This window comes from Chamaea fasciata, unplaced genomic scaffold, assembly GCF_029207755.1.
Source record: "Chamaea fasciata isolate MVZ Bird 193981 ecotype frontalis unplaced genomic scaffold, bChaFas1.0.hap1 SCAF_9, whole genome shotgun sequence".
Classification (NCBI taxonomy): Eukaryota; Metazoa; Chordata; class Aves; order Passeriformes; family Sylviidae; genus Chamaea; species Chamaea fasciata.
In genome coordinates this window covers 20704662-20731751 of record NW_027094094.1, presented here as the reverse complement: position 1 = coordinate 20731751, position 27090 = coordinate 20704662, and the positions used below count along the sequence as shown (strand labels likewise).

The following is a 27090-nucleotide window of genomic DNA, read 5'->3' as shown; positions in this document are numbered from 1 at the left end:
CTTATGAAATGTGAAAAAGGGATCTAAAAACTGGGAAAGTGACCACAAGGTCTGGTAACCCATGTGTGCTGTAGTAGACCTTGCCTTGCTCCTCCACACACCTTTCCTGCCAAAGGAATGAAAATTTCCAGCCGTGGGAATTACTAGTTGTGTTGGTCTCTAAGTTTCAGCAGTGGGATTGTTGGGTTGTGGTTTGTCTCAGGGATTTAGGTTTGAAGAGGCCTTGGTTTTTGTCGTTTGTTTGTTTTTTTCTTTCCGTCCCCACAAAGCTCCAGAGAAAACTGCGTTCTTGGATAGGTGACTCAACTCTGCCCTGTGGATGTGTTAGCCCTGCAGCTCCCCAGGGCAGATGCCTTGAGCACTGCAGAAAATAGGGGAAAACTGTGGGCATGGCAAGGCTGAGACCAAGATCACCTGATTCTTGAAATCAAAATAAGAGATACCTGCTTCTTCCCTGCGTGCTCTGGGTGATCTGTCAGATCTGGTGACGGGTTCTGAAAATTTCATTTTTCTGGAGCTTAGCTCTTGACACAAAGTTCACCAGCAGTATTGACTGTGATCATTGCAGTTATGGCCATGCAGAAGTTACCCTCTTGTCCCTGCCAGAGACCTTTCCCTGCCACCTGGTCCTGTGTCTGCTATATGCTTCCTCCAGTTTGCCAAGCAATTTTCACAATCTTCCCTCCTGTTCACTTGGAATCTCCCCAGCTGTAGATCTATCAAGATCCTGTTCTGAGTCAAGGGTGTTTGCCCACTCTAGGTATCACTGTGGATTCATGGATTTATTCAAGGCTGCTGTTAGCATCTCAGAGTCTGTGAAGCAGGAGGTGGACAGTGAAGGTCATTTATCATTGCTGGATTGGATGCAACTTTTCTGTGTTTATAAGTGTGGTCAAGTAATCACTGTGAATGAAAATCCTTGCTGACCTGTTCTTCAGGACTTGTGCAGCTGCTTTTTCTGGATTAGACAGAGACTCACTCAGGAGAAGGAAACAGCTTGCATGCAAACTGATGGCTCAGCCACCTTCTGTTACTCCTTTGCAGTAGCCTCAGCTACATTTGAAGGGCTGCTTCTGCTGAGCACTAGAGTGAGATCCTGTCCCTCATGGTGCAGTTCCCTCCCCAGGCAGACATCCGCAGACGCTCTGTGCTGGCCATGCCATGGACTGCCTCTCTGAGCATTCAGTTTTTCAGTGTTCCTGCTGCCCCTCGGTTGGACACAACTCTGGATACTCTGCCTGTGTTGTCCTTATTTGTTGTGCTTCACAACTAGTGCTGTGCTCTGAACCTCAGTTGTACTGATGCAGGGAGTTCCTGTCTCTGTTCCTGTGAAGCTCTGTAGCAGGAGATGAGAATTATCATCCAGCTTCTGAATGAGGGTACAGCCAGAAGGGAATTAGCCTCTGACGTATGGTTGAAGGGACAGTGAACGCACATCACTGATGGCATGTGGGCATAGGTTAAGAAGGTCAGGACAGCAAAGCAACATCTGCGTAATCCCTTTGCTGTTTTGTGTGAAGATGAATGAGTGGCTGGGCAGGGGAAGGAGGCATCAAAATCACTGTTAGCAGGGCAGACTAGAGTGTGGTTACAGGTTTGATTTTTGTGGGGGGTTTTTTAACAGGAATGAACAGGTTTTTAGTATAGTAGCAGTAAAACGTGCACTGAGCTGGCAGCCCCCTTCTCAGGAATTTGAGAACTTCCTAGAATTGCTCGTATGAACTGGAGACAGATTCCCCACAGCTCAGAAACTCTTGAAGAGTTGATAACAGCTCAGCATTTGAAGGGACAGCATTCGCTCTGTGACTACTCTTGCATTCCTCAGTCTGCCTGACCCTCCAGCCCTCTGGAATGCAAACCTTTCTGCAGGTGCTGGTGGAAGCACAGCAGCAGCATTTCCTTGGTGCTCCCTTCATACTGAGGGGCAGGTCCTTCTTGCTGCAGCCTTCCCTGTTGGCTGTAGCCAGCCCAGAACAAGGAGGTGTGCAGGAAGAGATGATTCCTCTCTGGCTGCTGGGGATGAAGTGTGCTCAGAAAGTTGGAGCAGGTACAGAAGCCATGCAGAAGCACAGTGTAGTTCCAACACTTCAAACTGCCCTGGCTAGAGGAAGGTCTCTGTGTATTTTAGGCTTTCTGCAGCATGCTGCAACTTTGGGGAGGAAAAGAGGAGTGGCTGTCTTTTCAAAACCTCTGAATTGCTTGCCTTGCACTCTTCTTTTGAGGATGAGCTTTCATGAGAACAGTGACAGCTACTAGAGAAGCTGCAGCCTCAGGATTTTCCTGCGTCTTCCTCCCACCAGAGCTGGTGGTGCTGTTTTGATGTGTGTTTAATAGACCGAGCCTTGACACAGTGTGGGCCAGTGCCAATTGGAAGGATCCATTTTCCAGCTGCATCTTCCTAGTCAGTGTCTGTCAGAGAGCAGAAGGCAGTGCCTAGATGGAGGGATATGGAGACCTTGTGCCATTATGAGCATTTTCTAGAGGAAATGTGCAGTAGCTGCACTTTGGGGCATGGAGGCCTTGTCTCCCATGGAAGCTGGGAAGATAGAGCCCTCCTCAGCTTCCTTTGGAAAAAAAACAGTGGATGACTAATGCACTCTTTGTAAATACAACTTGTCCTATCAGTCCTATCAGTGACTAATGAAGGCTTTTTTCTCCCTTCCCCTCCTGTCTCACAGATATAAATACAATTGCACAGAGCTCTCTTTCCTCTTGTTTTATTTTATTCTTATCAGTGGTGTAGCAGGTGATGCAGGTCGTTTACAAAAGGCAGCTTATTGCCCCTTTTTCTCATGTGAAACTTAATTCTAGGTGGTAATTTGTGTATTAATTTTTTTATGAGGGTCATGGTGCACTCCTGAAGTGATTTTCTCTTCCGTATGCTGATCTTCGTTTCTCATATTGGAACCTGTGTCATGTCTACAATGCAGGAGAATCAACCCTTGCTTTAATTTGTTTGGTTAGACGTGTGACAGCATGCAGTTAGTCCTGTACAATTGGACTGTGCTCAGTTACTGCTCCTGATTGCACACCCAATCCTTGTGAAGGGGCATCCTATTTTCTTCCTGGCATTCTGCTAACAGACAGCTGCCAGCCTGCAGGTTAGGAAGCCTGGGGGCTTGCTAAAAGCTGTTGGAGAAAGCTCACTGTGCTAGTGCCACGCTGTCTGGCCCTCGCAGATACACACAGTATGCTAACGAGCTACCCTAAAGAACCAGGAACAATATTCACCAAGATGTCTGGGGAGATACCACTCATGTGGTAAGTGCATTATTAAAAAAGAAGGACTTTTAATTCAACAGAAAGCTTAGTTTTAGGTGAAAATGGTATATCAAATAGAAAAATTGCACACAGAAGTTCTCTGAACCCTGCTCTGAATTGTCTCCGTGGTCTCAAACGTTATTCATCATCAGAGACAGATCTGTGAGGGACTTGGAACAATAATGTTCTTGAGTGCTGTCTTGGATTTGGCAAGCAGATTCCATAAAAGCCTATCTGACCTTCTCACATTGACCTTTTCTGAAAAGAAATCTAGAAAACTGCTTGTAAGTTGGGTCAGGTTGTTTTGCACTCAGATATATTTCTATTTTCAAGGCAGCAGGGACCGGAAAAGATGTCTTAATGCTGTCAAATACTGTCCTTCCAGTTCTGCCTTGTGAACCTTCTGGAGAGAGCAAAGAAGAGCAGTACTTGGTAAGACCATGCAAGACCGTTTGAGGAGGCCATCAAATGCATATTCTTCCTTCCTGCTCTGTGCAAACCAGCCTGTGTAACATTCCTCTGGCAGTTCTGTGTTGCTAGAGCAGTAGTTTACATGTCACTGCAATGTTACAGAGGAGAATTTTTCAGAATATTTTTTCTTTTTTTCTTTTTTTGTCCTTTGTCAGGCAGGATGATGCCTCATTTTCTCCCTGTTTTGCTCTGTAGCTCCCATCCTGCCCTTCCCTCTGCCAAATCGTGACTTGTTCTCTTTGGTTGCTCTCTCTGCCTGTCCTGGTATGACACCAAGTCTTGACTGCAGCCTTTCTCCACCCCCTCTTTATATCCAGCTTACAACTGACCTAGGTTGCTGCTCCTGTGGCAGGGTAGCTGCTTGCCCTACACTTGTACTCGCAGATCTCCGGGGTGCTCGTAGAAGTGAATCATAGGATCACCGAATATCCTGAGCTGAGCTGAAAGGGACCCACAAGGATCGTTGAAGTCCAGCTCCTGGGAACGAACAGGATCATCCCCAAGAGTCTCACCAGGTGCCTGAGAGCATTGTCCAAACACTCCTTGAACTCTGTCAGGCTGGTGTTGTGACCACTTCCGTGGGGAACCTGTTCCAGGGTCCAACCACCTGCTGGGTGCAGAACCTTTTCCTATCCAACATGAACCTCCCCTCGGCTTCAGGTAATTTCCTCAGGTCCTGTCACTGGTCACCAGTGAGGAAAGCTTGGTACCTGTCCCTTTGCTCCTGCTCACAAGGAAGTTGTGGGTTGCAATGAGGTCTCTCCTCAGTCTGCTCTTCTCCAGGCTGAACAGACCGAGTCACCTCAGCCACTCCTCATAAGCCTTCCCCTCAAGGCCCTTTGCCATCTTCGTAGTGCTTCTTGGGACACTCTTTATATGTTTCTTATATTGTGGTGCCCAAAACGGGCCCCGGCGCTCGAGGTGAGGTGGCCCCAGTGCAAAGCAGATCAGGACAGTGCCCTCCCTTGCCTGGCTGGTGATGCTGTCCCTGATGCCCCCCAGGACACGCCTGGCTCTCCTGGCTGCCAGGGCGCTGCTGGCTCGTGTTCCGCTTGGCTTGGCCAGGACCCTCAGATCTCTTTCTGCAGGGTGGCTCTCCAGCATCTCATCACCCAGGCTGTACACACAAGTGGAGATCGCCACGTGCTATGGTCCTGCCTGGCTTTCAGAGGTCACCAGCAGTGGCCCTCAGCTGTCTTTTGGGTACCTTCTAAATTAAGATTTATATGAAGTTATTTGCTGACTTTACTATAAAGAGCCAAAGTATGCATTTTCTTCTCTAGGCCTTTTGAGTTTGTTGTTTATATTTCAAAATGAAAAATAGTTTTATTTAGAAGCACAAATCTATTGGTAAAAATGTGAAGTAAGGAAAGAGTCCACAATTATGGTGAGATGGAAGGAAAATAAGAAGGGGAAACTTGAACTTCAAAAGCAAGAAATCTGTGCTGGAATCGCATGTTGATTCAAACTCTGGTCATGAAATGGAAACAAATTTGCCATTTAAAAGGTAGCATAATTGCTGGTAACAGCAAGCTGTTTCTCCTAAAAATGTTTGTTTCCCCAAAGAACATGGACTCCTGCTCTATCCTGCACAGGTTCAACAATCCCAGTGACTTCCTGCTTCCACAGACCTTTTATCTCTGAGTTCTTGGTCTCCTTGACAGCTCAGTGAGCAGTCTCTTGCCTTAGGCTTCAGAGTTAGGCTAAAGAAATGCCACTCTTAAATAAGACAAAGTGTGACTGATTGCACAAGCAGGACCTGAGCCAGTTGATATGAATCTGCCTCTGTCACAGATGTATAAGCAGTGGGGCACGTGACGTATGTTCTGTGCTCAGGAACCAGATGCTTAGGGAAGTTAAGCAGAGATTACTTTAGAGTGGTTTGGATGGACCAAGCTGACCAATAGGAGGAAATAAAGAAGTCTTCCCAGGTCTCCAAGTCCACTGGCTGATTTGTCCTTTGCTGTATTTTTGCATGAGCTCAGTATAATGGGAAGATGTTTTCCACTGCTTCTCCATAGTTCATTTAGTCCCTGGACCGTTCTATTCTAAAAGCAGGGATTTGCTGTTTCATGATAGCTTTGCTAAAGCTGGGTGGAAGACAGAACTTTTTAAGGCAGGACACCTTTGCATTTTCAGGAGACTTCAGAAGCCTCATGAATACATCATTATCTTGGGCTAGCCTGTTTTTTGGCACATTGGCATTACTAGCCAGATGTTTTCTTGGAATAGGCAGCAGCATTGGGTGCTTCAGAAGAACCAGTACCCAGCTGGAGACTGAACAGAGTGCTTGTGACTAGTGTAAGATTTGCCTGTCTTAGGGTACAATAGGCAGCACTTTGTGTCTTCACCACTCTTGCTTCATTCATTCTCTTGCTGTTTCTCAGTGTGCGCTATGTTGGTCTGAAGGCTGTAGAAATTATCATCTCTTTCCTCTTCACTTTTTAGTAATGCAGTAAAGGAGCTCAGATATGCTTGTTTTGGCTGCAGTTTCATTAGAGAAACCTGCCATCAAAGCTTTCAAGCAATTCCACCTGCACAGGGAGCTGTATAAAGACTGCACAAGTCGTTTAATCCGTTGACCTTTTGTGAATATTTAGCTATATCAGTGACCCTTTATGAAGCTATTGCATGGACGTGTACTTGGTAGGATTTGTCGTTGACATGCTCTGGGTTGAGGCAGCACTGTACTTGCTGCCTTGTGCTGCTCTGTCTTCTTCATATATGCCTTGCTTTTAACCATGTGTGGCAACACTGTAATCCTCCCATCATGTGTTAAAAGTTACAGGCCAGGAGGTTTTACAGGTGCGTGTAAAATGATTGGGTGGTGGGGTTTTGTTTGTTTGTTTTGTGGTAGGGAGTGGAGAAATCACTGTAAGATATATCTTCAGGCCAGAGGGAAAGATGGATTAGATGAAGGATAAGCTATTCTTTTATTTCTTTGAATTCTCTGAAATACTTGTGATAATGATTTGGAGGAGACACCAGTGCAATCTTGGTAAGTTTTAACTGTGAGTACAACTGTGTTTCGCCCAGGGTTTCATTTGTTTTGTAATTTCACAACCAAGAGTCATGAGGGAAGTTTCCAGGACTGTGTGATATAGAAAGTAGAATTTAGAAAATTGCAAAATGTAGCGGCATTAGCCTGAAACTTGGAGTTTGTGGCCTGACCTTTTCTTCTTGGTATGAATATTAGCTGGCCAGCTTCTGTTTCTGAAATCCTTAGCATCCAGCGTGTACACCAGTGCTGTAGATGCAGCTAATCGAGACTCTGTTCCTTTGAGGTTCTTTTCCTTTTCTTGGCCTCTTCCTTCTGGTGTATTTGTACACTTGGGAAAGCAGGGTAAAGAAATCTGTCACATTCTCAGGGGGTGAGGACAGTTAAAACTTCAATAGCTCTCCCACAGGGATTGGATTGGGCACAGGACTTAGATAAACTCCTTCATTCTTAAAACAATGAATGACTTGACTGCAGGATTTGCAGCTGTGGTGCCTCAGTATTACAGCTTTTGAGGCTTGTTTTACAGAGATCTAACTAGCTGGAGAGTCTGTTTTAGACCAGTTCCCTGTCCTTGGTGCATCTGTAGTGGAGATGTTACACGTGGTATAGATTTGATATGATTTGCTCTTAATTCTGATGCATTTTGTGCTTTGGGTAATTCTGCCTTCATCCTAAACTTCTAGATCAAGGTAAGGCAGTTCTGATGTGATCCGCCAGGACTTGTTGCTCAGATGGTACAAATGAGCAGCCTGTGCTGTAAACAGACTAATGCCAGTGCAGGGGCTCAGAGCAACTTCGTACACAGTGTCTTTATTACTATTTTTGTTATCTATTTACCTTCACACTTTTTCGCACAAGGAAAACGCAGTGTTTTCCTTGTCTAAATGGGCGAGCTTTACAACGCATCCTCACCTGCCTGAGATCTCAGCCCTTGAGGGACAATTCCTGAAAGCAGGAGCAAGGGCAAGAAGAGACACAAAGGTCGATCATAGCCAAATGGGAACCTCTGGGCCCTAATGGTGATTGTGACTACCTCTCTTGCTTGCCCACCTGCGTAAAGATGGTGCTGTTCAGTGCAGGCTTTGTGCCCACCAGGAGATGAGCAGCAGGGATGCTGTGGGCTTAAGAGTTGGTTTGCAGCACCCATCATCGACTGGCAGCAGCATTTATCTAGGCCAGCAGGGATGCAGGGAGTGAGTGACTCACTCGAGGATTCATGCGCGCTTTCCCCCTCTCCTCCCCCCGGCGCAGCTGTGGCTTGGTCATCAGCCATTTGGGAACTAGCAGCTTTATTTGGTTGCTGTTTGCAGTGGGCAGTTTCTGTTAGGGTTGTTAATTTTATCAAATGCTTTCAAAGCTAACTGACTTCAGAGAAGACTTAAAATTGCCTTTGCTGCTCTCTTCTCCTTCCCGGCTCATAGGGCTGTCACCCGAACAGCTGATCTGGCACTGAACTTGGCTGAGGAGGTGAGAACAAGCAAATGGGCTGGAGGCAGAAACTTCCTGAGCTGATCCGCCAACAGCATGGTCACTGTTTGGGATGGTGGCTTTTGTGGTTAGGCTGAGTGCCCTCTCCAGGCACCTCCTTGGCTTTGAGGACTGGAGGGTCTTATGGCTGTGCTCCAAGCTGAACAGAGAAATATGTTTCAGTGTGTGGTGGAGGAGTGAATATGGGTACAGTGAGAAGAACAGGCAGTTGTTTAAATAATTGTAAAATGAAAACCTGATTAGTTTGTGATGATAACAGGTGCTAAACTAATCAGAAGTTGCCAGACTTACTTTCTGTTGAACTGTGGGTGATATGGTCAGTAAGGCTGCTGAGGGTTATGGCCCATGAAGAAGAGCAGCCTGCCCAGGGCAGCCGCTGTGCTGCCCTTTGCTCCCGTTCACCAAGGCCAACAAGTCTCATCTCTGAGCTGGGCTTTCTCATCTCACATGATCCCATTTGCCTCATATGCCCCTTTTGGTGGGTTCTCTGTCCTTCCCATGCTCCTGTGGCTTTGCCTTCCCTCTGGACACTTCTTTAGTTGTCATTGTCTCCTGTCTCTCTTCCTGTCTACAAGTGCTGTTAATGTTTTTCTTTTAGAAGCGCATTTTATGCTTGCATTTCACAGGGCCTGGAGGACACACTTTCTAGGCCTTCCTGCCCGCTGGCTGCTGTCACTTCAGATCCTGGCTGTGTTAGATGTAAGCAGCTTGGGAGACTTGCTGTCCCTAAGTCCTGAACAGTGCTGCTTGCTCTGCTGCTGCTCCCCTCCTCTGCTGGGTCACAGAACCCAGGAACCTCTTTTTCTGCAGAGACCAGTCCAACAGCACTGGTGAATATTGAGTTAGTTATTTATTTTAGGTAATGGGCCATACTGCTTTTCTCAGTGTTCCTCAGCTGCCTGTGAGCTTGTGAGCTATGTATATCTGTGCTGCGGCTGCAGCAGTATCTTCACGGTCTACACCTGTAGCTGTCCTCTGCCTGCTATGCTGAAGGACTGCGCTATTTGGATACTCTGCTTGACAGGGGAACTGAAGGCAAGGAGTGAGGCTTAGGAAGGGGCAGGGATCACCTTTGCTAGCATTCCCCTTGAAATGAAGATAGCAGTTTTAGGGACAGGATGAGCATGGTCCCAAGTCTTACTTTGCTAGACCAGCTGTCCAGGTAAAGATAGCAAAAAAAGTAAACATAGGGACACATTTTTTTACTGTGCTGTCTACTGTGAATGGTGCCTGTTCAGAAGCTTCTTCTACCAGGGAGTGCTGCAGTCTGCAGCCCACCTTTGTGCTCCATGCAGCTCATATTGGACTGTGAAGGCTCCTCAGGCACTGGCCAAAGGCGAGACCATCCTCTGCTGTCTTTTTTGGATTTGAAATTTAACCTCTTTGTTGAAATAAGATTCATAGGGCAGAAGCGTTCCTTTTAGGTCAAAGCTGAGGCTGCTGGGTGGGTAGTGTGAAGTTTTTTCTGCTGCTCTTCTCATTTATGTGTTCTGTGGACAAAGGAGGGTTTAGTCTTCAGACGTGTTGGCTCAATATCTTAACCGCCGCCTCATTAAAACCAAATCTCAACAGAGAAAGTTCCTCTGTAGCCATCAGTGTTAGTGCTTTAATGACTGTTTCACTGCATTTTCTTTCTCCATCTGACACACCACCCTTTCTCCTCTCATTTTTTGCCTCAGATAGGCAGCAATTTACAGAACTGTTGTGCTCTGAGGTAACATGAGGGCTACGGTTTCAGTCTTTCTTTGTGGCGGGATGGACTTTATCAATGAGAATGTTCTCTGTGTGTTGTCTGTCAATCAGCAAATCTGACCATCTCTTGAGATTTGGTAAGTGTCTGTTGACCTGATATGGTGCTGTGCAATTCAGTGCCAAAATGCACCACACAATTTAGATCCAAATCACAGCAAAAGACTTGGTGGGGGGGAGCTGTAGATGACCTTAAAATTGGTATTACGGTAATGTAGCAGCATTAAATGCCTCCAGGAGAACAAGATCTGAAGTGGTCTAGCCAGGAGCATTAAACATTGACCAAAACAAGAAATTAACTTAAGAGAATAAATCAAAACTATAGCATACCAGCTGCTTTTTTGGGAAAAGGTGCAAGTCGGGTGCCTCATTCCCTGAGAATCTGAAAGCAGGCATGGTAATGGAACAGGGTGACCACTTTAAAGCTGTTGTGCGCACCAGATTGTCCAAATCTGGAGCTTTCATGTGAAGGAGGCTATTTTCAGGCTGTGCTCTTGTCAAGTGCAATGCAGTCTTTGTTGGGTGGCAGTTCCCAAAGAGACTAAATGTGGGGGATTTTTAAAAGAAAAATATTTTTTCTAAGTCTGAACACCAGACCTCATAATAAAAATTCCTTAGGTCCTAGGATGCCACTGAAGTCAGATTTCGTGCTTCCCGGAGTGAGACATGATGAGGTAACACAGCAGTACTAATGCTGCCCCTATCAATTTTTTGAGTGTTCAGAATCCATTAGATCTGAACTGCATTGTTTCTATCTTCATTTCTCTTTCTGCAGAGGGATGAAAAACAGGGTAGTGAAGGTTCAGATTTGAAAGATCTGAGTTTGTTCACAGACTTGTCACTGACATGTTCTCTGGTTTCAGTACCTCTACTTTTCTTCTCCAGCACTTTAAAGGTAGGGAAAGAAACCTTGTGCTTCAAGGGTTTTCTGGCCTTATGAGTAAATATTTGTTAGAAACCTAGAGATTCTCAAAAAAAAAAAAAAAAAGATACTATGGAAGTAGCCGTTCATCTATGAGCATATTTTGCTTGTTTTCTAACATATTTTCCCACCATTTAATTATCTGTCTTTCAGAAATTTGCCAGAATTTCTGTTTTCCCAAATCTCTGCTTGTGCTGTATAGGTCTAGGGGCATCCCAAGAGAGGTCTCCAAAGGGCACCTAAGGAAATACATTATTGTACAGCTCTGTGTGAGCTAAGAGATGCTCCCATGCATGTTATCCTGTTCATCTCATTGTGGAAAGCATGTGGAACCCATCTCAAATTTAGACTGTATTTTTTTAAAAATCACTTGTCCCCTCCCCATGTCTCTGTGAGAGCATGTTGAGATGCTCTTTATTTAAGCATGCATCCTACAGCCAGCCTCTAGGATCTGAAACGTTCCCCCTCAACTTTCTAACCAAAATCTTGTGGTGTGTTTGTGTAGCATTGTTGCTGCAGCCTCCTGCCTCAGCATCTCCTAACCCACAACTTCTCCCTTTCTCTGTGTGGGAGCCACAGCTTTGTGGGAGAGATGAGCTCCTTGTATGTGTGCCTCCAGTGAGTCTGCTGGGATGCAAAGCTGATGTCCCACCTCTTTTTGGACTTGATGGTTGGCTGTAGGCATGCGAGTTGCAAGATTCTCCTGTTGTGCATTTACCTTGCACCTCTGCTGTGAGAGTGTCTGGGGGAAGGGGCTGTGGTGAAGGAGGGGTGTGAGTGGAGGATCTGCTCTTGGTCTCGGTTAAGTTTCTGGTAAGCTGGTCACATGAAACAAAAATACATCAGCTCCCTTCCCCCATACACCGGCGTGTTTCTTGGCTCTGCACCCAAACTAGCTGCTGAGCACGTGATTTACTTGTAAAATGCAGTTTAAAAAAAAATGGTGCCCTTGCAGATGGGAAACAAGGGATGGGAGAGCCAGACCGGGGCTGCTCTGTGTGCAGCTGGGGCTGCCATCAAAGGGAAGGGGGATGTTTCCCTGCTGATTTGCTGAAACTGGGGCGATGTGGGGCTGCGGAGGAAAGCGCAAGCTGCGGGAGGCAAAATGGAGGAGAAGGTGCTGAACCACAGCCTTGCCAGGGGAAAGAGGTGGGCGTGCTGCGTGTGGGGCAGGGACAAGGAAAGGGAGGGCTCTGTTCCACGTGCTGTGGGAGGCTGTGCTTTGAGAGTTGAGCTACACCAGTACTCTGAACCGAAGGTCTTCTTGCAAGATACACAGAGAGTTGTAGTCATTTTTGCTTTGGTTTGGCGCAAGAAAGGGGAAGTTTTTTGACCATTCACAGCTGGGGAGCTCAGCATCTTCTGTTTTAAAAACTTCATTCATTTTGCTAGTTGTGTTTGTACCCCATAGTTCTTTTCTCTGGGATGTAGGCTTTCCAAAGCTTTTTAAATTGCACTAAGCTAATATGCCAAGAAGAGCTAAAATAAACTGTTACACTCACCACACACTTAGTAGGGACCTTCAAGCAACTGCCCCCAATGTGCCAGGCTGGCCAGCAGGACAGTTGCACCATTCTTAGGGGATGTGCAATTGCACCACATTTCTTCCTGTGTCAGGGCTACGAGGGGTGCACTAATGCCTCCTGGCCACAGCAGATAAAATAATTTGTGCCCTTTGCAGTGCTTCTATCAGCCTGACAGCATTTGTGGTTGGTGATCTCCATTGCTTGAGATTAGGAGGAAGGTGGCTGCATTTTTGTTCTTGTCAGCTGGAGGGGAGCTACAATCTGCTGCTGCAGGAATGGTTGCCAGTACCTCCCACTGCAGCACTGATTTTCCTTGTGTTCCATCCCACCCTGAGCAAGGAAGAAGTTTGTAAGGCAAGAAATGGCGTTCTTTGCGGTAGCCAGTGGAACAGGTGGAGTTGGTGAATGATGGGTAATTTTAATGGTCAGTTTGTAGAATTCTTAATTATGGCAGCAGACTGTGGGTACCAACTTCGTGGCTGTAGATGTTAATCTAGCACAGAGCTTTGCAGGCAACCTCTGAGGTGAAATATTTCCTTCCCACCCATTCGCCACCAAACCTGGAAGGGTACTTCCTTCAATGGCTTGCTTCCATCATGATGGCATGAAATAAACTGATGGTTAGCAGGGAAAAAGAGGGGGAATGAAATTCAAGTCAGAGGCTCTTGGAAATTCTTCATTCGTTTTTAGCAACTAAAGTACATATTTGATGGGAAAAACAGATAATAAAGCAGAATAAAGCAGAGTTGGCACAGCTCTTGTATATCCCACTGGTGGCATGGGAAAGATGACTAGGGAGATGTTTATCTTGCCAGCAAGAGGGACTGATGTGCCCTGAGAAATGTGGACCACAAACAGAGCTCGCACATGAGATGGCATGTGTGTCATGTCAGATTTTATTGAAGATTCTAACTCAGTTCAGTGGTGCTTTGGCCTCCATCAGTTGTTCTGCAGGCAGGTATCCTCCACTCCTCTAATGCAGTCATGCTGCTGGCTCATTTGTCAGTGCCTGCATTGACACCGGGGCTTCCAGCTGAATCCACTGGGCTCTGCTTGGCTCACTGCACTTTGCTGAGTAAGCCTGGGAACAGTAAAGCTTTTAAAACAGCCTGCAGAGCAGGGGCTGCAGGAGCCTGTGGCTCGTGGGGAGTGGGCAGTGTATGTTGTGGAGAGATGTCTCATTAAGGTTTTACAAAATGCTTCTCTGAGTGCTGTAGCAAGGTCAGGAGGAGTCCCCTTGCCCAGATTTTGAGTTTATCTCAACTTTGAAGCCAAGGACTATGTCTGCAGTGGATGGCTGGGGTGCTTACTCCTTTCCCCTTCCTGAATGCCCATGCAGTTGTATTTCGCATTGCTTTGCAGTGCTGGCTTTGGTCAAACTGTGGGATCTTCTGCACCAGGAACCGAAGTGAATGGTTACCGTTCTCTCTGAGATAGTGAAAACACTCAGTATGGCTTTATCTGTGCCTTTGTAGGCAAAGAACGGCGTGTTAGGCCTGAGCACACTTAGTCTGCTCACATCATTAATTGTGACAGAGATCACTCTCACCTACAGCAGCTAGCCTGTGCTGATTCACTAATTTGATCTCCTTTAACTCTTGAAGTTCGCGGAAAGTAGCTGGTGGCTGTGAGAGCCCCAGCTTCCCACTTCCTCTTAATGTGCACATCAGTGTGCTGCTGGTCTGCTTTGTAAGGTATGCAGCAGGTAATACCCAGGGTATGTGTTCCTGTTGAAAACAAGTGGAGAGGAATTCTCTTTCCCTTACCAGGTCCAGCTGCTGGATAATTCAAAGAAAATTTTTGGACAGGTGGTTAGCTAATAAACTGAAAAATATACATATGAATAGAAAAGGAGCTTTGAGTGACACCAAGTGTAGAAAGTGCAATGCCAGAGTTGAACACTGACTTTTTAAAAAAGATTCCTCTCTTCTAGGTATTTTTAAAAGCTTTTTTGCTTTTGCCACTGTTGTGTACATATTAATATCTGCCTTCAATTAGATTATCTTTGCAAGGTAGGGACAAGGTAATGAAATGCAGAAAAAGAGAATAAATTGCCTTGGCCCACTCTTCAGGGCGCTCATTTGAGATACAAATAGAATTACTTAAGCCATCTTGACTTCTACTCTGTGGTGTTCAAAGTCTAATTTCTGCGTTACTTGAACAGAAAAGTGGAGACTGTGCTAAGTTTATGTAGATTGTTCCTTTTAATTTCTTTTTTTGGTTTTTCAGTACAGCAATACCGAGGGGTTCACAGATGCTAGTGTGTGTAAACAGAGCTTGTGAAGTGCTTGTGAAGCTTGTGGACTTCGGGTTGTCTTTAAGATCCCTGTGTATATGTACTGTTCGGGATCGTATTACACTTTTACACATGGAGTTGTTTGTTTCTGGAAAGCTGTGAGAGCATGGGAAAAGGCTGTTACAAGGTGTTAATGTTAGTGGTTTTACTGGAGGAAAGGCTTCTAGAAAATATGTTTGCCACCACTTCTTGAAAGAAATCTTATATTTGTTTATTGTGTCATGTTGGCACTTAAACCTCCTCCTTCTGTCTGTAGCTGAAGGCAAGTGATGGGGATTTTGCCACTGTCTTGTTTCTCTGGCTCTCACTGGCTGAGAAAAGTGGAGCTTGGCTCTTTCATCTTCACCGGCAGGCTCCAGACGTGTCTTCCCCTTGGTGACCGTGACTCTTGCACAGTTGCTACAGCAGAGATGCTGGAGGTGCTCTTTGGGTGTGGGAGCCCCTCTGCCCTGGCACTTGGGATGTCGTGGCACTGGGATCATTCTGCACTGAGAGGCTGCAAAACAGACTCTGGCGTTCAGAAATGTTGCCTGCAATGGCAAGAGTATGCTGCTGCAGATTTGTTAACTTTAGCTGGTCTTTGAAATGGCAGTGTAGAAACAGTGGAATGGAAAGGAGGGAGCGGTCATTATATGCGTAGTTTCTTTGCGTTTTTCCTTAGGCATCTGCTCTTAGCTCTTGTCAGAAAGGATATACTGAGTCGACGGGGGCTTCTGGTCATTCCCAAGGCCTAGGATGATTTTTAATGTTTGTTTCTATTAATTCTGCAGATGGGGAAATGGTGTCAGTCTGAGACTTGCTGGTATCCCTGTTTAAGGTGGTGGTATGGCATGGCATACTGTCATCTGCTACCCTGCTGCAAATGCTGAGACCTCTCAGTTGTTCTGTAGTACAGTCTTGCTGGAAAAAATAAGAAATATGGGGAAAAGTCTGTGTCTTGAAGTGCAGGATGAGGGAACTAACACTCTTTTGCTGGCAATATTTCAGAGAGGAAGTTTAAATTTAAACAAGCATGAAGGAACCTGAAGGTTCAGACTAGCCTTGCACTACAAAATGTATTTGATGTAAATTCGATTTCTGTCTTGAAGCAACTCAAATGATATCTTAGCAGCTGGCACCAATTGACTATCTCCCGGAATTGGCATGATGACAGCAATCAAAATGAATTTATTACTTTGAGTTTGATTCTTTTTCCGGGCTCTTCCCATTCTCAGAAATGTAATCTAGAATGTGTTCCCACAGGAATGATAGTTGCAAGCCTCCTTTAACAGCAAGGACAGAGCACGGTCCTAATGCAGGATGAAGACGGGTGGACTGCAGTATTGAGCAGCCAGACTGTATATTCCAGTTGAGAATAGGAAGATTATGCATTTGTAAAGGGAGGAGCGCTGGGTTTTTCTTCATGACATAGATTCTTACCACAGAGCTGATTCACATCTAAGTGTTAGTTTTCTTGATGCTTCTTTTTACTCCTTAAGAAAGAATCTGCCTTTTCACTGAAGTGGCTAAAAATTTAGGCTGCTAAAAGTTATCCCCCGCTCCTTTTTCTTTTCCTTTCTTAAGGCAGGTGTACTAAATAAAGAGTGAGCTTTAGCCACAAGACCTCAGTATAACTGCAGTTTGGTAAAGTAAGCCAGTAAATGCTGCAGCAGATGTAGTCCTTTGCACAGGGAACCATTTTGAAACAGTGCTGTGTTTCTAATGCTTGTTGAAGAAAGCATGTTAGAATTAAGTTTTTACACCTTGTTTTCTGGTAGGTGTGAAATGGATCACTTTTACTGATAAGTCTTGGTCTATATCAATAATTGTTTTGTCCAGTATTTCGATTGGTTTTTAATGCTGGCTTCTACTTCCTCTTGCCAGAAGAGGGAATAACCTGAAATAGGTGTGCTTTTGCTCACATTCCTAAAGCAATAAATTTCAGTGTTCCTCGGGCAGGTGGAGGGGATGGGGTTCACAAAGGGCATTTCTCTTTCAACCTCCCTGGCTAGTGATCCTTTCTGGAGCTTGTGGCAAAGCTGTGGCTGGAGAGTGTGTTCACATGGCAGCTGCCCGTAGCTGAAACAGAAGCCCTCTGTGCACCTCTTGGGAGCAGGAGTCACTCAGGGCATCGCAGCTCTGTCTGAAGTCTGGAGGATCTCTTGCGGTGCTGCCGGTGCAGGGTGGCAGTGTGGGCACCTGACACCTAACCAGCTCCCCATGCTCTCCGGCTCGCGTTTGGCCCTCACCCCGCCTACTTGGGACTGATCTCCTTGTTGGGTTTGTGCTAGGTGTCGTTCTGCAGGCTCTGCCTCTCACAAGCATACCTCAGCTCCATGCAGACCCGTCTCCCTGTGCTTCCCTGGCAGCCCCTTCTTGTCACGCAGCTTCCTAACAGGCTGATTAGGCACAGTGAACTTTTTCATCTTTTTGTTGTTGTTATGTAAATGTTCTCACTTGACAGCTGTAGACTACTGGTATATTTGCAGATATCCTCTACCCTGTCTGTGTCTGAAAGTGTTCTCCAGGTCTTGGGGTACCCTTGGAGGAGAAAGACCTTGTGAGGATGAACCTCCTGCAAAGCAGCCATGCATGCAGTGGCTGGAGTATAAAACTGGGAACAATTTTCCTGGAGAAAAATGGAGCCCAGACATTGGGTCTCGTGTTATTCATCCGTCTCTGCCACTGCATCCTTGGCATATCAGACAGAACTGGTCAGACAATAAAATTATTTTCGTAGCAAAGAGTAAGAAATGTGCATCAGTATAAAACCAGTCGTATTCCACACTGTGCTGGAGCCTGCCAGGTGTTTGTGAAGTAAGGTTATGTGCTTCTAGAATTTTATTTCTGTTGGGTACACCTTTCTTTAGCATCAAGTTATTCTGAGTATCTGCTGAAGTTTGATGCGTTGTGGAAAATCAGGGCAAACTATGATGATTTTGGTCTGCTGTCTTCCATCCTCAGGCAGGGTTGTTGTTTCAAGCTGCCCAGTTAGAGTTCCTTACAGTAATGACTTGGCTGATTGTGCACAGCTGTTTCTGTCCATCCATTGTGCGTGAAGAGTCCTGCCTCAGTGAGTGGACTGCATGTTTGTGTAAAATGGAGCGGTTTCATTTTTATAGGCCCTTAACTCTTACAATTGATGCTAACAGAGCCATTCTTATTTTCTGTTTAAGTAAATTCCTAGCCAAATCAAAACCCGTCCCAAAGAAATCTCAGTTATTTTAAAAGGCATTTTCTCATCAGGTATGTTCTAAAGAAATCCAGCAGTAACATCGCTAGAATGGGTGCTGTGTTTGCAGAGCAATGATGTTAAAGGTACTTGGGTTAAATGTAGGTTTACATGCTGAACAGAGAGACAAAAATCATATTACGTAAAGGACTGATGAAAGTAAATAGATATTCGCACCTTAGTTTATGTACCAACACCAATTACTTTTCCCTTGTTTTTAAGCACCATCTTCTTAAGCATTTACATTTTAAGTTTTGCTACAAAAGAGATACGTAGACTGCACTCTCCTGTCTGTGTAGATACTCACTGCTTTAGACTGCAGATAGGATAATTTTCCAAATAGCAAGTTTCTTCTTTTTTTTTTTTTTTTTTGGCTGGAAAACAGTAAATGAATATTAGATGAGTGTTTGTAATATCCTGTACTTAAGTTTTAAGCATCAGCTATTGTTCAGGGCTAGACAACTCTGTAACGTAGCAGGAAAAGAGCTTAATGAAATCCAATATTTGGAAGCAGGAGGTAGATGAATTCAGACTTGGAACAGCAGTGCTGAATTTTAACAGGAAGGATAGCTAACATTTGGAGCCATTTCTGTGGGTGTATGACTTTATTTATCACTTGAAGTCTTGAATGTGAACCTTTATGTTTTCTAAAGGATGTACTTTGTTTTAGGCAAATTATGGAAATTACTGGTTGAATTCCACAGTTTTGTGTAAGGTGGGAAATAGGCCCAATGTCCCAGGCCTAGAATCCTGTGAGGTAGGTCCGATGTGCTGTGCTCCTGTTAGCTATGAGGTATAGTTCCACTGTGCATTAGGAATAAAAAACCTCCACTCCACAAATGACTTGCAGAAGCAAGTTTTATTTTTAAGGCAGAGGGAGGAGAAATTATTTCTTTGCAAGCTCTTGGTAAGCAAGGGATCTTTTCATTGTTATTCTAATATAGTTAAGACTACTTTGCATTTTGAAGTTCAGACAAGAGTGTTAAAGCCAACCCATTTACTGCTCTGTTGGACTCAAAAATTTTTTATGTTTTGTCTCCTTCCGGAAATAAACCTTTGTTAGACCACAGTAAGGTAGAAAATCGACGTTCTGTTTTTATTCCTTACAGATTTAGGTACCAGGCTGTTCCCCACAAGTGCCAAATTGATTCTGGTGCCGATTTGATAAGAGTCAAATGTTTTCACCTTGCCAAAGGCCACCAGGTGATGAAGACCTTTGGGGCTGGGGTGGGCGAGCATTTGTCAGCTCACGGGTTGGAGTGTGTGCTGGTGCTGCCTGACGCAGGAGGAGTGATCCCGCAGGAACGGGAGCTGTGACCCTCGAGGACTGGCGGCAGGAAACCCTCCCAGCCTGACCTTTCGCTGCTCTCGTTGTGGCGGCTGGCTGCTGCGGGCCGGTGCTCCCGGGCCTGGAGTGTGCTTTTTCTCTGTGAGTTGTGCTTGAGTTGGCCTGTTTTGTTGCCCCGGAGACAGAAGAGTGTGGTATGCTTTCCCCCCGACCAGAAATAGTTTCCTGTACCTTGTGACCGGAGTGCTGTACTCCTCCTCTGGTCTCTGGCCAGGCTGTGTGGTGCTGGAGGGATGGGGTGTGGGGTGGTGACCTCTTGTCACAAGTTCTGGTGTGGCTGCTGCCCATGAACACTAGCTGCCCTGCCAGCTCCCCTCCCTCTGCACGATGGTGTAGGATTTCAGGGGAGCAATTGCTCTTGATTTACATCTCCCATGGCATTTTGATGGTTATGTCATTTTGTTTGAGCCTTGCTCCTGTCAGCTGTCTGTCCTGACTGTCAGGACTTGGTAGCTGAGTAGCACGTGGTGAGCTCTTGCCTCTTCTTCCCCCTTTGCTCAGCTGTTTTTGCTGTCTGCTTCTCTGTGTCCTTGTACTTGGGAACAGATTCTCAGCAAGTATAGCTGTGCACGAGGGCAGCGTGATCTGGGAGGATGAAGGATCCCCTTCTGTAGGAGTTCCAAGTCGAGCTGGGAGGGAAAGTGGGGAATTTGCAAGGCCGAAGCGTGCGAGCAGGCTGTGGGTAGTTTGTCTTAAACTGTTGTCCTGCTGTGAGAATCTGTCCTGAGTGCAGAGTGTGCAGCACCGTCTGTTACTTTGCAACTGTGTTTTGCAGAACTTCATTTGTGAGAGACGCTGCTAAAAGGGAAGCAAAGACATCCCCACCCCTCCCAACCAATGCAGGTGAAAAAGTGCTTGCACTGCACCAAGGCCTCAGGAGCATGGAAGCTCTCCAGGCTTTCTTGCTGCCTGGTGTTTTATTGGAGAGTGGTTCTGGCAAAGAACTCTAAAATATATGCAACAACAACAATAATTTCCAGGACTGAGAAGGAAGGAGAGATGAAAGGAGTAATTTACCTTCCCCCATCCCTGAACAATAGCAGATGAGGATGTAAGCACATCTCAGCCCTATAAAGTATTAATTGGGACATTTTCTATAGTTCAGCAGTGGAAAAGACGACAGGAATCGTGCAATGCCCTGAGCTTCTATTCCCAGCCTGGGAGAGAAAAGTGTTCTGTGCTGAGATTTGGCTCAGTCTCTGCCTTCTGCTCATGGGGAAGAGAACAATTGCCCAAAGCCTCCTTTACAGTGAGAAGGGAAGATGATGCAGAGACCAAGGAGCTGAACAGGCAATTTCCAGGCAGAGTAGTGCAGTGCAGCTTTGTCGAAGTGGGTCTCTTCTAGGATTCCTGTAAATCAAAGGGTGCTGCATTCCTACTGGTGATCTGCTGAGTAGCCCAACCAGCCTTTGAAGGCAGTGAGCCGTCCAACCTGCCTGCTCCTTTGAAGGTCTGTGTGTCACAGGGATGCAGTGGCACACCTGTGCTGAAGATCTGCTAGCGAGGAAATGTCAAGAGTGAGCAGGGACTGCTACTTCCCTTTGCTATGTTCCCTGGATGGCTGGAATGGGAAGTCCAAGGACTGGACATTCTTACTTTTCTTGTTCTAGGCATCTGCATCCACAAAACTCTAGATTTTAGCGGCTGCCAGGGCTGGCTAAAAGATTTTGTCTCCCTCAGTTCCCTTTAATCAATCTGTTTAATCAATCTGCTTGTCCAGTGTGAACATTTCAGGGGAAGATGTGGGTGTTGTAGTGTAAATTCAGGAGTCAGCCACTGCTGTAGTGAAAAGTCTCAGTGGCTAGAAAACCCCCTGCTTCGTGGCTGAGGAAGGCAGAGTTGCCCTGACTCCTTCTCCTTTCCTTGAACTTGCACATTGGAAGAGAAACCATTTTTTTACTCTCCTTGATATTTTTCTTTATCCCCAATGAATGCCGTGCTTGAACTGATGTTGCCTTTGGGCTGGAATAAGCATACTTAGCATTTGAGCAGAACTTCTTGCCTGGAGATTTCTAAGTGCGTGATCAGCATTTCACCAGCGAGTCTGTCCATGGGTACTGAAGTATGGTTACCTTTACAGTTCACTGAAGCTGGCAGAATTCCCTACTTCATGTGACGGCTGTGCGCTAGCAGGAGCTGTGTATTTCTCCCTCCTACTCTGCCCTTCTTTCACAGTGTTTCTTTGGAGTGGAAGCAGTTCCTTTTCCCATTTCATGTGTGTTATTTCTTCTGAGGCTTTTCCTCCAACTCTCCAGCCTTGGAGAAAGGATACCTCCCAGAAGGGGTCTCTCTGAACGTGGCTTTGCATGTTTGAGAGCTGACAGAAGAGCGGTGCCTGTCATTCTGCAGCTACTCACTTTGAATCAAAGGATGCAGTGCCGGTTTAGTGCTGACTCTGTAGTGGACACAGCAGTCCTTGTGCAGCCTCAGCCTCGGTCCTCACCTGAAATGCCTGTGAAGTTTTGGGAGACAGATGTATTCCAGCAGTTCCCAACCTTTGGGATGTCTGCTGGGTCACTGTGTTCCTTTCTCTGTTGAATATGAGCAACGGCTGAATTCAGAGTTGTAGTGCCTAACACCTTGTTTCTTATTCTCTTTCAGATCACCAGAAACTGGAACGTGAAGCTCGAATTTGCCGACTTCTAAAGCATCCAAATATTGGTAATTTTCCTTGAGCTCAGAGGGGTGGGGGTGAGACAGGAGTAGCAATGAGTCTCAGCTAGCATGCTGTAAGAGAGCAGATGTATTCTGAATGTTCAGAACAGCTCCCCAAAGTTGCCTGTTGAAATCACCTTAATAGTTTGTCTCGCTGACAAATTCTGCATCCAGCCTTGTCCCATTCCTTAGCATCCTGACCCAGATGTTCACCAAAGAGCGCCGTGTTCCTGCCTGCTCACCCCTGCAGAGCTGTCCCTGCTCTTTGGGTGATGCATGACTCTTGTCTGCTCGTCTGACATTCTGCAATGGGAGTGAGGTGTTGTGTTTGTTTTCCCCACATCTATCTTCTGTTTGTTCTCCTTGGCCCTTACTGACCTGTCTGTTTAAATGCTGTATTCAGAGACGTGCTCAAAGTTAAACAGGGGTGGGCTAATACTTCAGCCCCTCTCATTGCAGTGGCCACTTCCTCTGAAAACAGGAGACCAAAACCGAATTTCCCATATTGAAGGGGGAATAAAAAGAGTACTGGAGCAAAGGGAATAATTTGTCTAAAAATACAGAAGGAGACAAAAAAAGGCACAATATAAAAAAACCCTACCTTATTTACTGAAATGTAGAGAGACATGGATTTTTATCTAGTTCCAAAGCACCATGGAAGCTTGGACCATTAATAATCCCCTTTTTAGCTTTTTAAAATAAATAAAGTCTCTAGGATCCTAGCTACAATCTGATTTGAGCTAATTTATTTAAGAAAACATTAAGAAATACCAAACTGCCACTTTTAACCAAGCCATAGTTAAAAATCCATTCCTGGGAAGACTATGATGTATTACTTTGTATTACTTTTGCATAACTCTGTCAGTGGAGATAGTACTTTAAGGGCATCTCTCTGGTCTTCTGCCTCGCAGCTTTGTAATCATTTGCTCTGTCCTCTGAAGGCCTGGGAGAGGAGAGGTGCCTTAGAGCATACCCCATGGACTGGCATCTGTACTCTGTTCCATGTGTGATGAAAAAGCCATATCCACAAGCTCAGGACCTCACGTAATGCAAAGTCCCTTAGCAGCAGCTTTTAATCAGGAGGAGCTTCCTGAGTGTAGTTGTGGTGTAGGTATGGCTTGAGAGGACCAGCGGCCACCTTCCGCAGTAGTTTGCACTGATCAATATATTAGCCAGTAAATTATTGCTCGACAGTATTCAGAGTGACTAAAACTCTAGTTATTGCACTTCATTCGCCCTGTAAGGCTTGCTGTACCTAGTTTAGTAGGTGATGTCACTTTATATTTTGACCTTAACTTCACTTCCATCATCTCTCCTTTTTATAATTTCTTACATCTTTTCTTTCCAAACCTCTCACAGAGTAAATGTTATATACAAAAGGAAGACCACTCATATAAGTAAACAGCACGGATAGGGAAATGTATCACATTCCTGGTTCAATTCTGCAGTTGTAATGAGTGACAGTGCTTGTCTCCTGTTCTGTTGTGGTTTGGAAAAGACAGTTTGGGGGAATGTCAGTGGTCCTTGTGTTTTTTACAGAGAATTTCTTGTCTTCCTAGAAAGAACAGTTTTTCTTTTAAGGAAAGGAGCTAGTCATTGTAAACTCAATGAACGCTTACAAATAAAAACAAGGGAATTAATTTTTATGCCTACAACACAGAATCAAAGTGCGTTGAATAAGACCTCAAGAAGTCATATGGTTCATTCAGCAGTCCTGTGAAAATCTTTTATACCTGGCTGGTTCCAGGCATGTTTGTACTTAAAAACCTTTAATCCTTTCGCAGCCCCTGGTGACAGTCTTTCAAATGTTTCATTTTTCTGTCAGTTAAACATTAAAAACATAATTTGCCTTTCTCTTAACTTGTTTTTTTCTAGTTTTATCTGGAGTATCTGTGGAAAGTAGTTTTTCTTTCTTGTAAGAATCTTTTACATATTTGAAGACTGTTATCATCTCTCTTTTTAGTCTTTTTCTTCAGACTAAACAAACCCAGTTCTTTCAATCTTTTCTCATATGTCATGTTTTCTAGACCTCCAGTCCTTTTTTTTTTTTTCTTTCCCCCCCCTCCTCCTTCTCTGGACTCTCTCCAGTTCCTTCATATCTTTCTAGAAATGTGATGCCCAAAAGTGGACATGACTGAGGTCATGTCAGTGCTGTCCAGAGGGGAAAGAATTGCTTCACTTATCCCACCAAAGACAGTTTTGTACGTGTTTGTTTCGTGCATCAACCTTTGAAGCTTTTCATTTAAATATATTCTTGATGCACATTTGTTTCCTGACACAGTATTGGTCCAGGCTACTTTCTGCACAACTTTTGGCAAGCAAATAATTTTCCCATCTTGTATAAATGAGGATCCCTATTGAACTGTATATTACCTTTGTCTTTATTAAAAAAGATACGAAGAAATCCAGTCTGTGGGTTCCCCCCTCCACATTTGTCAAACCCATTTTGATTTATCTTTTGATAGTGTAAAAGGGTTGCAGCTCCCACAATAACATGGTCTTTAATAACAAAGCCATATATTGAATCATGTGGATAGTTAATAACACTGTTGAATACTGCTGGAATCGAGTCAAACACTTGAAGATATCACTTGATACATTGTTCCAGTTTGACAATGATCAATTTTGAGTATTTTTTCAATGAGTTGTATACACTGCTGTCAGCTAGTTTTGAATACACATTTTTTTTCTTAATTGCTTGTGGAAAGAGCATGTAAGATGCTGTCAGAAGCCTTGCTGAAGTCCAGATGCTACAGGCATTGCTGTTTCCTTGTTCCTTGGACTTGTTATGTTGTCATAGAAGGGAAACATGTTGTTCTGATATAGTGGTTTTTTTTCCTTGAAACGTGTATTAGCAGTTAGTAATCACCTAGTTACTGGCATTCCATGTTGTAAACTCTTCTGGGTGAGTACTTGGTGTGTTCCCTCAGTGTGAGCTATGTGAGTAACACTGTACAAACCATAAAGAATTCTGCAGTTTTTTGCACTTGCTTTCCATTTCATGTTTCGTTGTTACTGGTTTTGTTGCAAACTGTGTTGCAGCAAATCGCATTCTTCTACGGGGCCCTGAGCCTGTAGTGAGTCTGGAAAGTTAGAACTCTGTGAGGCAAGCTGCTTTTCTCTCGTGCCTGTAGACAGGATATAAAGCAAGCCTGTTGTTGACTTTGTGGTCTTACGCGTTTACTGCCGGACAGTTGATTCTGGACTGCAATGCACTGACCATAGCACTGCTACTCTGATAAAATGAAGATTTCTCTAGATACAAGGCAGTAGTGATATTTCCATTTGCTGTTGCTTTTTTTTTTTTTTTTAATGACTGCTTTCTGAGTTATCCTAACATGCCTTCATCGAATACCAGCTCTAATTACAGGCTTTGGCTCCGTAGTTCAGTGTTTGGCTTCTCTTTAGATGCACATTATGGCCAAGGTAATCGCAGTGGAGTAATCTTTCTAAAAGCTTGGTGTTGCAATAAGGGTTTGGGGTTTTTTGGGTTGTTTCTTTTTTTTTTGTCTGGACGAAACAAAATTGACTTGAGGCAATTTTCTTCTGATTTCCGACTTGTGATATTTGTGATATGGAATGTGTCATTATACCTGGTCAGACTTCGGCAGAGGAAGGACTTCTTTCCCTGAATTTCAGTTTGTTCTTTCTCCTTCTGACGACTTCTAGAGAACTTTGCATTCTGGCCCAGAGAGCCATTTGCCAGCCATGATCATCAAATACAGCAGAACTGGACAGAGATTAGTCAGCGATCTGTTCTTTTCAAAAAAGGCACCCATTACTGAGGATATGGGTGTGTGAAACAGACAACATCATTAAAACCCCACTGTCCATAAAGAGATAAAGTGCCGGTGGAAGTTGGCAAGAGTTACGGCTCTGTGGGAAATTCCGCTTCTAGAACAACTTAGTGTTCCAGTGATTCACTTACACGTAGATCTTGTGACATTAGACATGGATGTATTGGTGAACATGTAAAAGAGAATGATACAGCTGCTTCTCCCTTAATCCCTGTTTTGCTGGAAAGAGGCAGATTTCTATAAGAGCACCCATAGCCCTGACCCTTCATTTGCAGATGCTTTGCTGGTTGTGCCACTGAAACTTGTAGAATTGCTAAGATCAGAGCTAAACTTACAGTGTCTTGAATATCACCTCCTGCTTACAGGAACAGCTCTTTCGGTCTTCTGCTTAGTTAAAAACCTTAGTCAGTCTGAAAATCTGAATTTGATTTTTAAGTCCTGTAGTTCATCCACTACAGACTCTGTCTTGTGAAACACTCCTTTTTTCCTGTGCTTCCTGCTGCCCATCAAATGTTTAAAGCAGTGACAGAGGTGGGAACACTAGAATCTTCCTGCAGATTTGTTCAGTGCAGATATGAAGTTCAGAAAAGTGTTAAACATGACCTTTCCTGTCTTAGAACTCCCAAAGCAATAATGATGGAAAATTTGATCAAAATCATCATTCATAGTTTTGAAAAGTCTTTTCTAGCATTGTGCTTCAAAGGTAGGGTTGTGACTTGTTCTGTGCACAGAGCAGAAGTCTGCTCTGTGTGTGGATTTTGTCTACTGTGTTGTTAGGTGTTGCCCTTCTCCTAAATTTTCTTTGTTATGGCAGTCTAAATATGTGCCTCTCCTCTGGATTTGTCACCACTTGATCTGTACTCTTTCTGAGGTATTTTTAATCCAACTGTACAAAAGTAATTCTCAAATATCTTTTGTTCATAGTTGGAACTGAGCACCTCTGGTTGGTCATTGTGCCCCAGCTCATGGCAGCCCATGGCTGCGAAGAACTGCATGCACTTAGGTCTAGAATAATAAAACCATACATTTTAAGAGAGGTTGGTAGTAGCCCAAGAGCCAGAGCCAAATTCTTTTTTCTGATTTCTGCCTTTGTATCCTCTGCTGAGCTGCTTCAGAGTTAATTTCTTTGAGAGAATTTATAGCAGCGGTGAAATGCTGTCCTCAGCATCTATCAGAATTATTGCTTTTTCAGGTTTTTCCTACTTCAGACTTCTTCTCCAAAATATACTTGCACCTGAATTCTTCTTATTTTAATTTTTATCTGTTGGCTTTTCTCAGCATAAACCCACAATTTTGGACATGTCCTTACTTAAAATGGGGAGAAGATGGTATAGAAAACTCCTGTGAATTTGAAGAATTTCTTAT

General features: G+C 44.6%; 1 protein-coding gene across 9 annotated transcripts in view; it reads left to right on the top strand.

Moving 5' to 3' along the window:
* Positions 1 to 27090, top strand: part of CAMK2G (calcium/calmodulin dependent protein kinase II gamma) — a 117963-nt gene that overhangs the window by 31624 nt on the left and 59249 nt on the right. For all 9 annotated transcript variants that reach the window (XM_066191448.1, XM_066191443.1, XM_066191446.1 and 6 more), the window contains exon 3: positions 21875 to 21934. In XM_066191448.1, coding sequence (XP_066047545.1) covers positions 21875 to 21934 — 60 coding nt within the window. The remainder of the gene's footprint in view (positions 1 to 21874; positions 21935 to 27090) is intronic.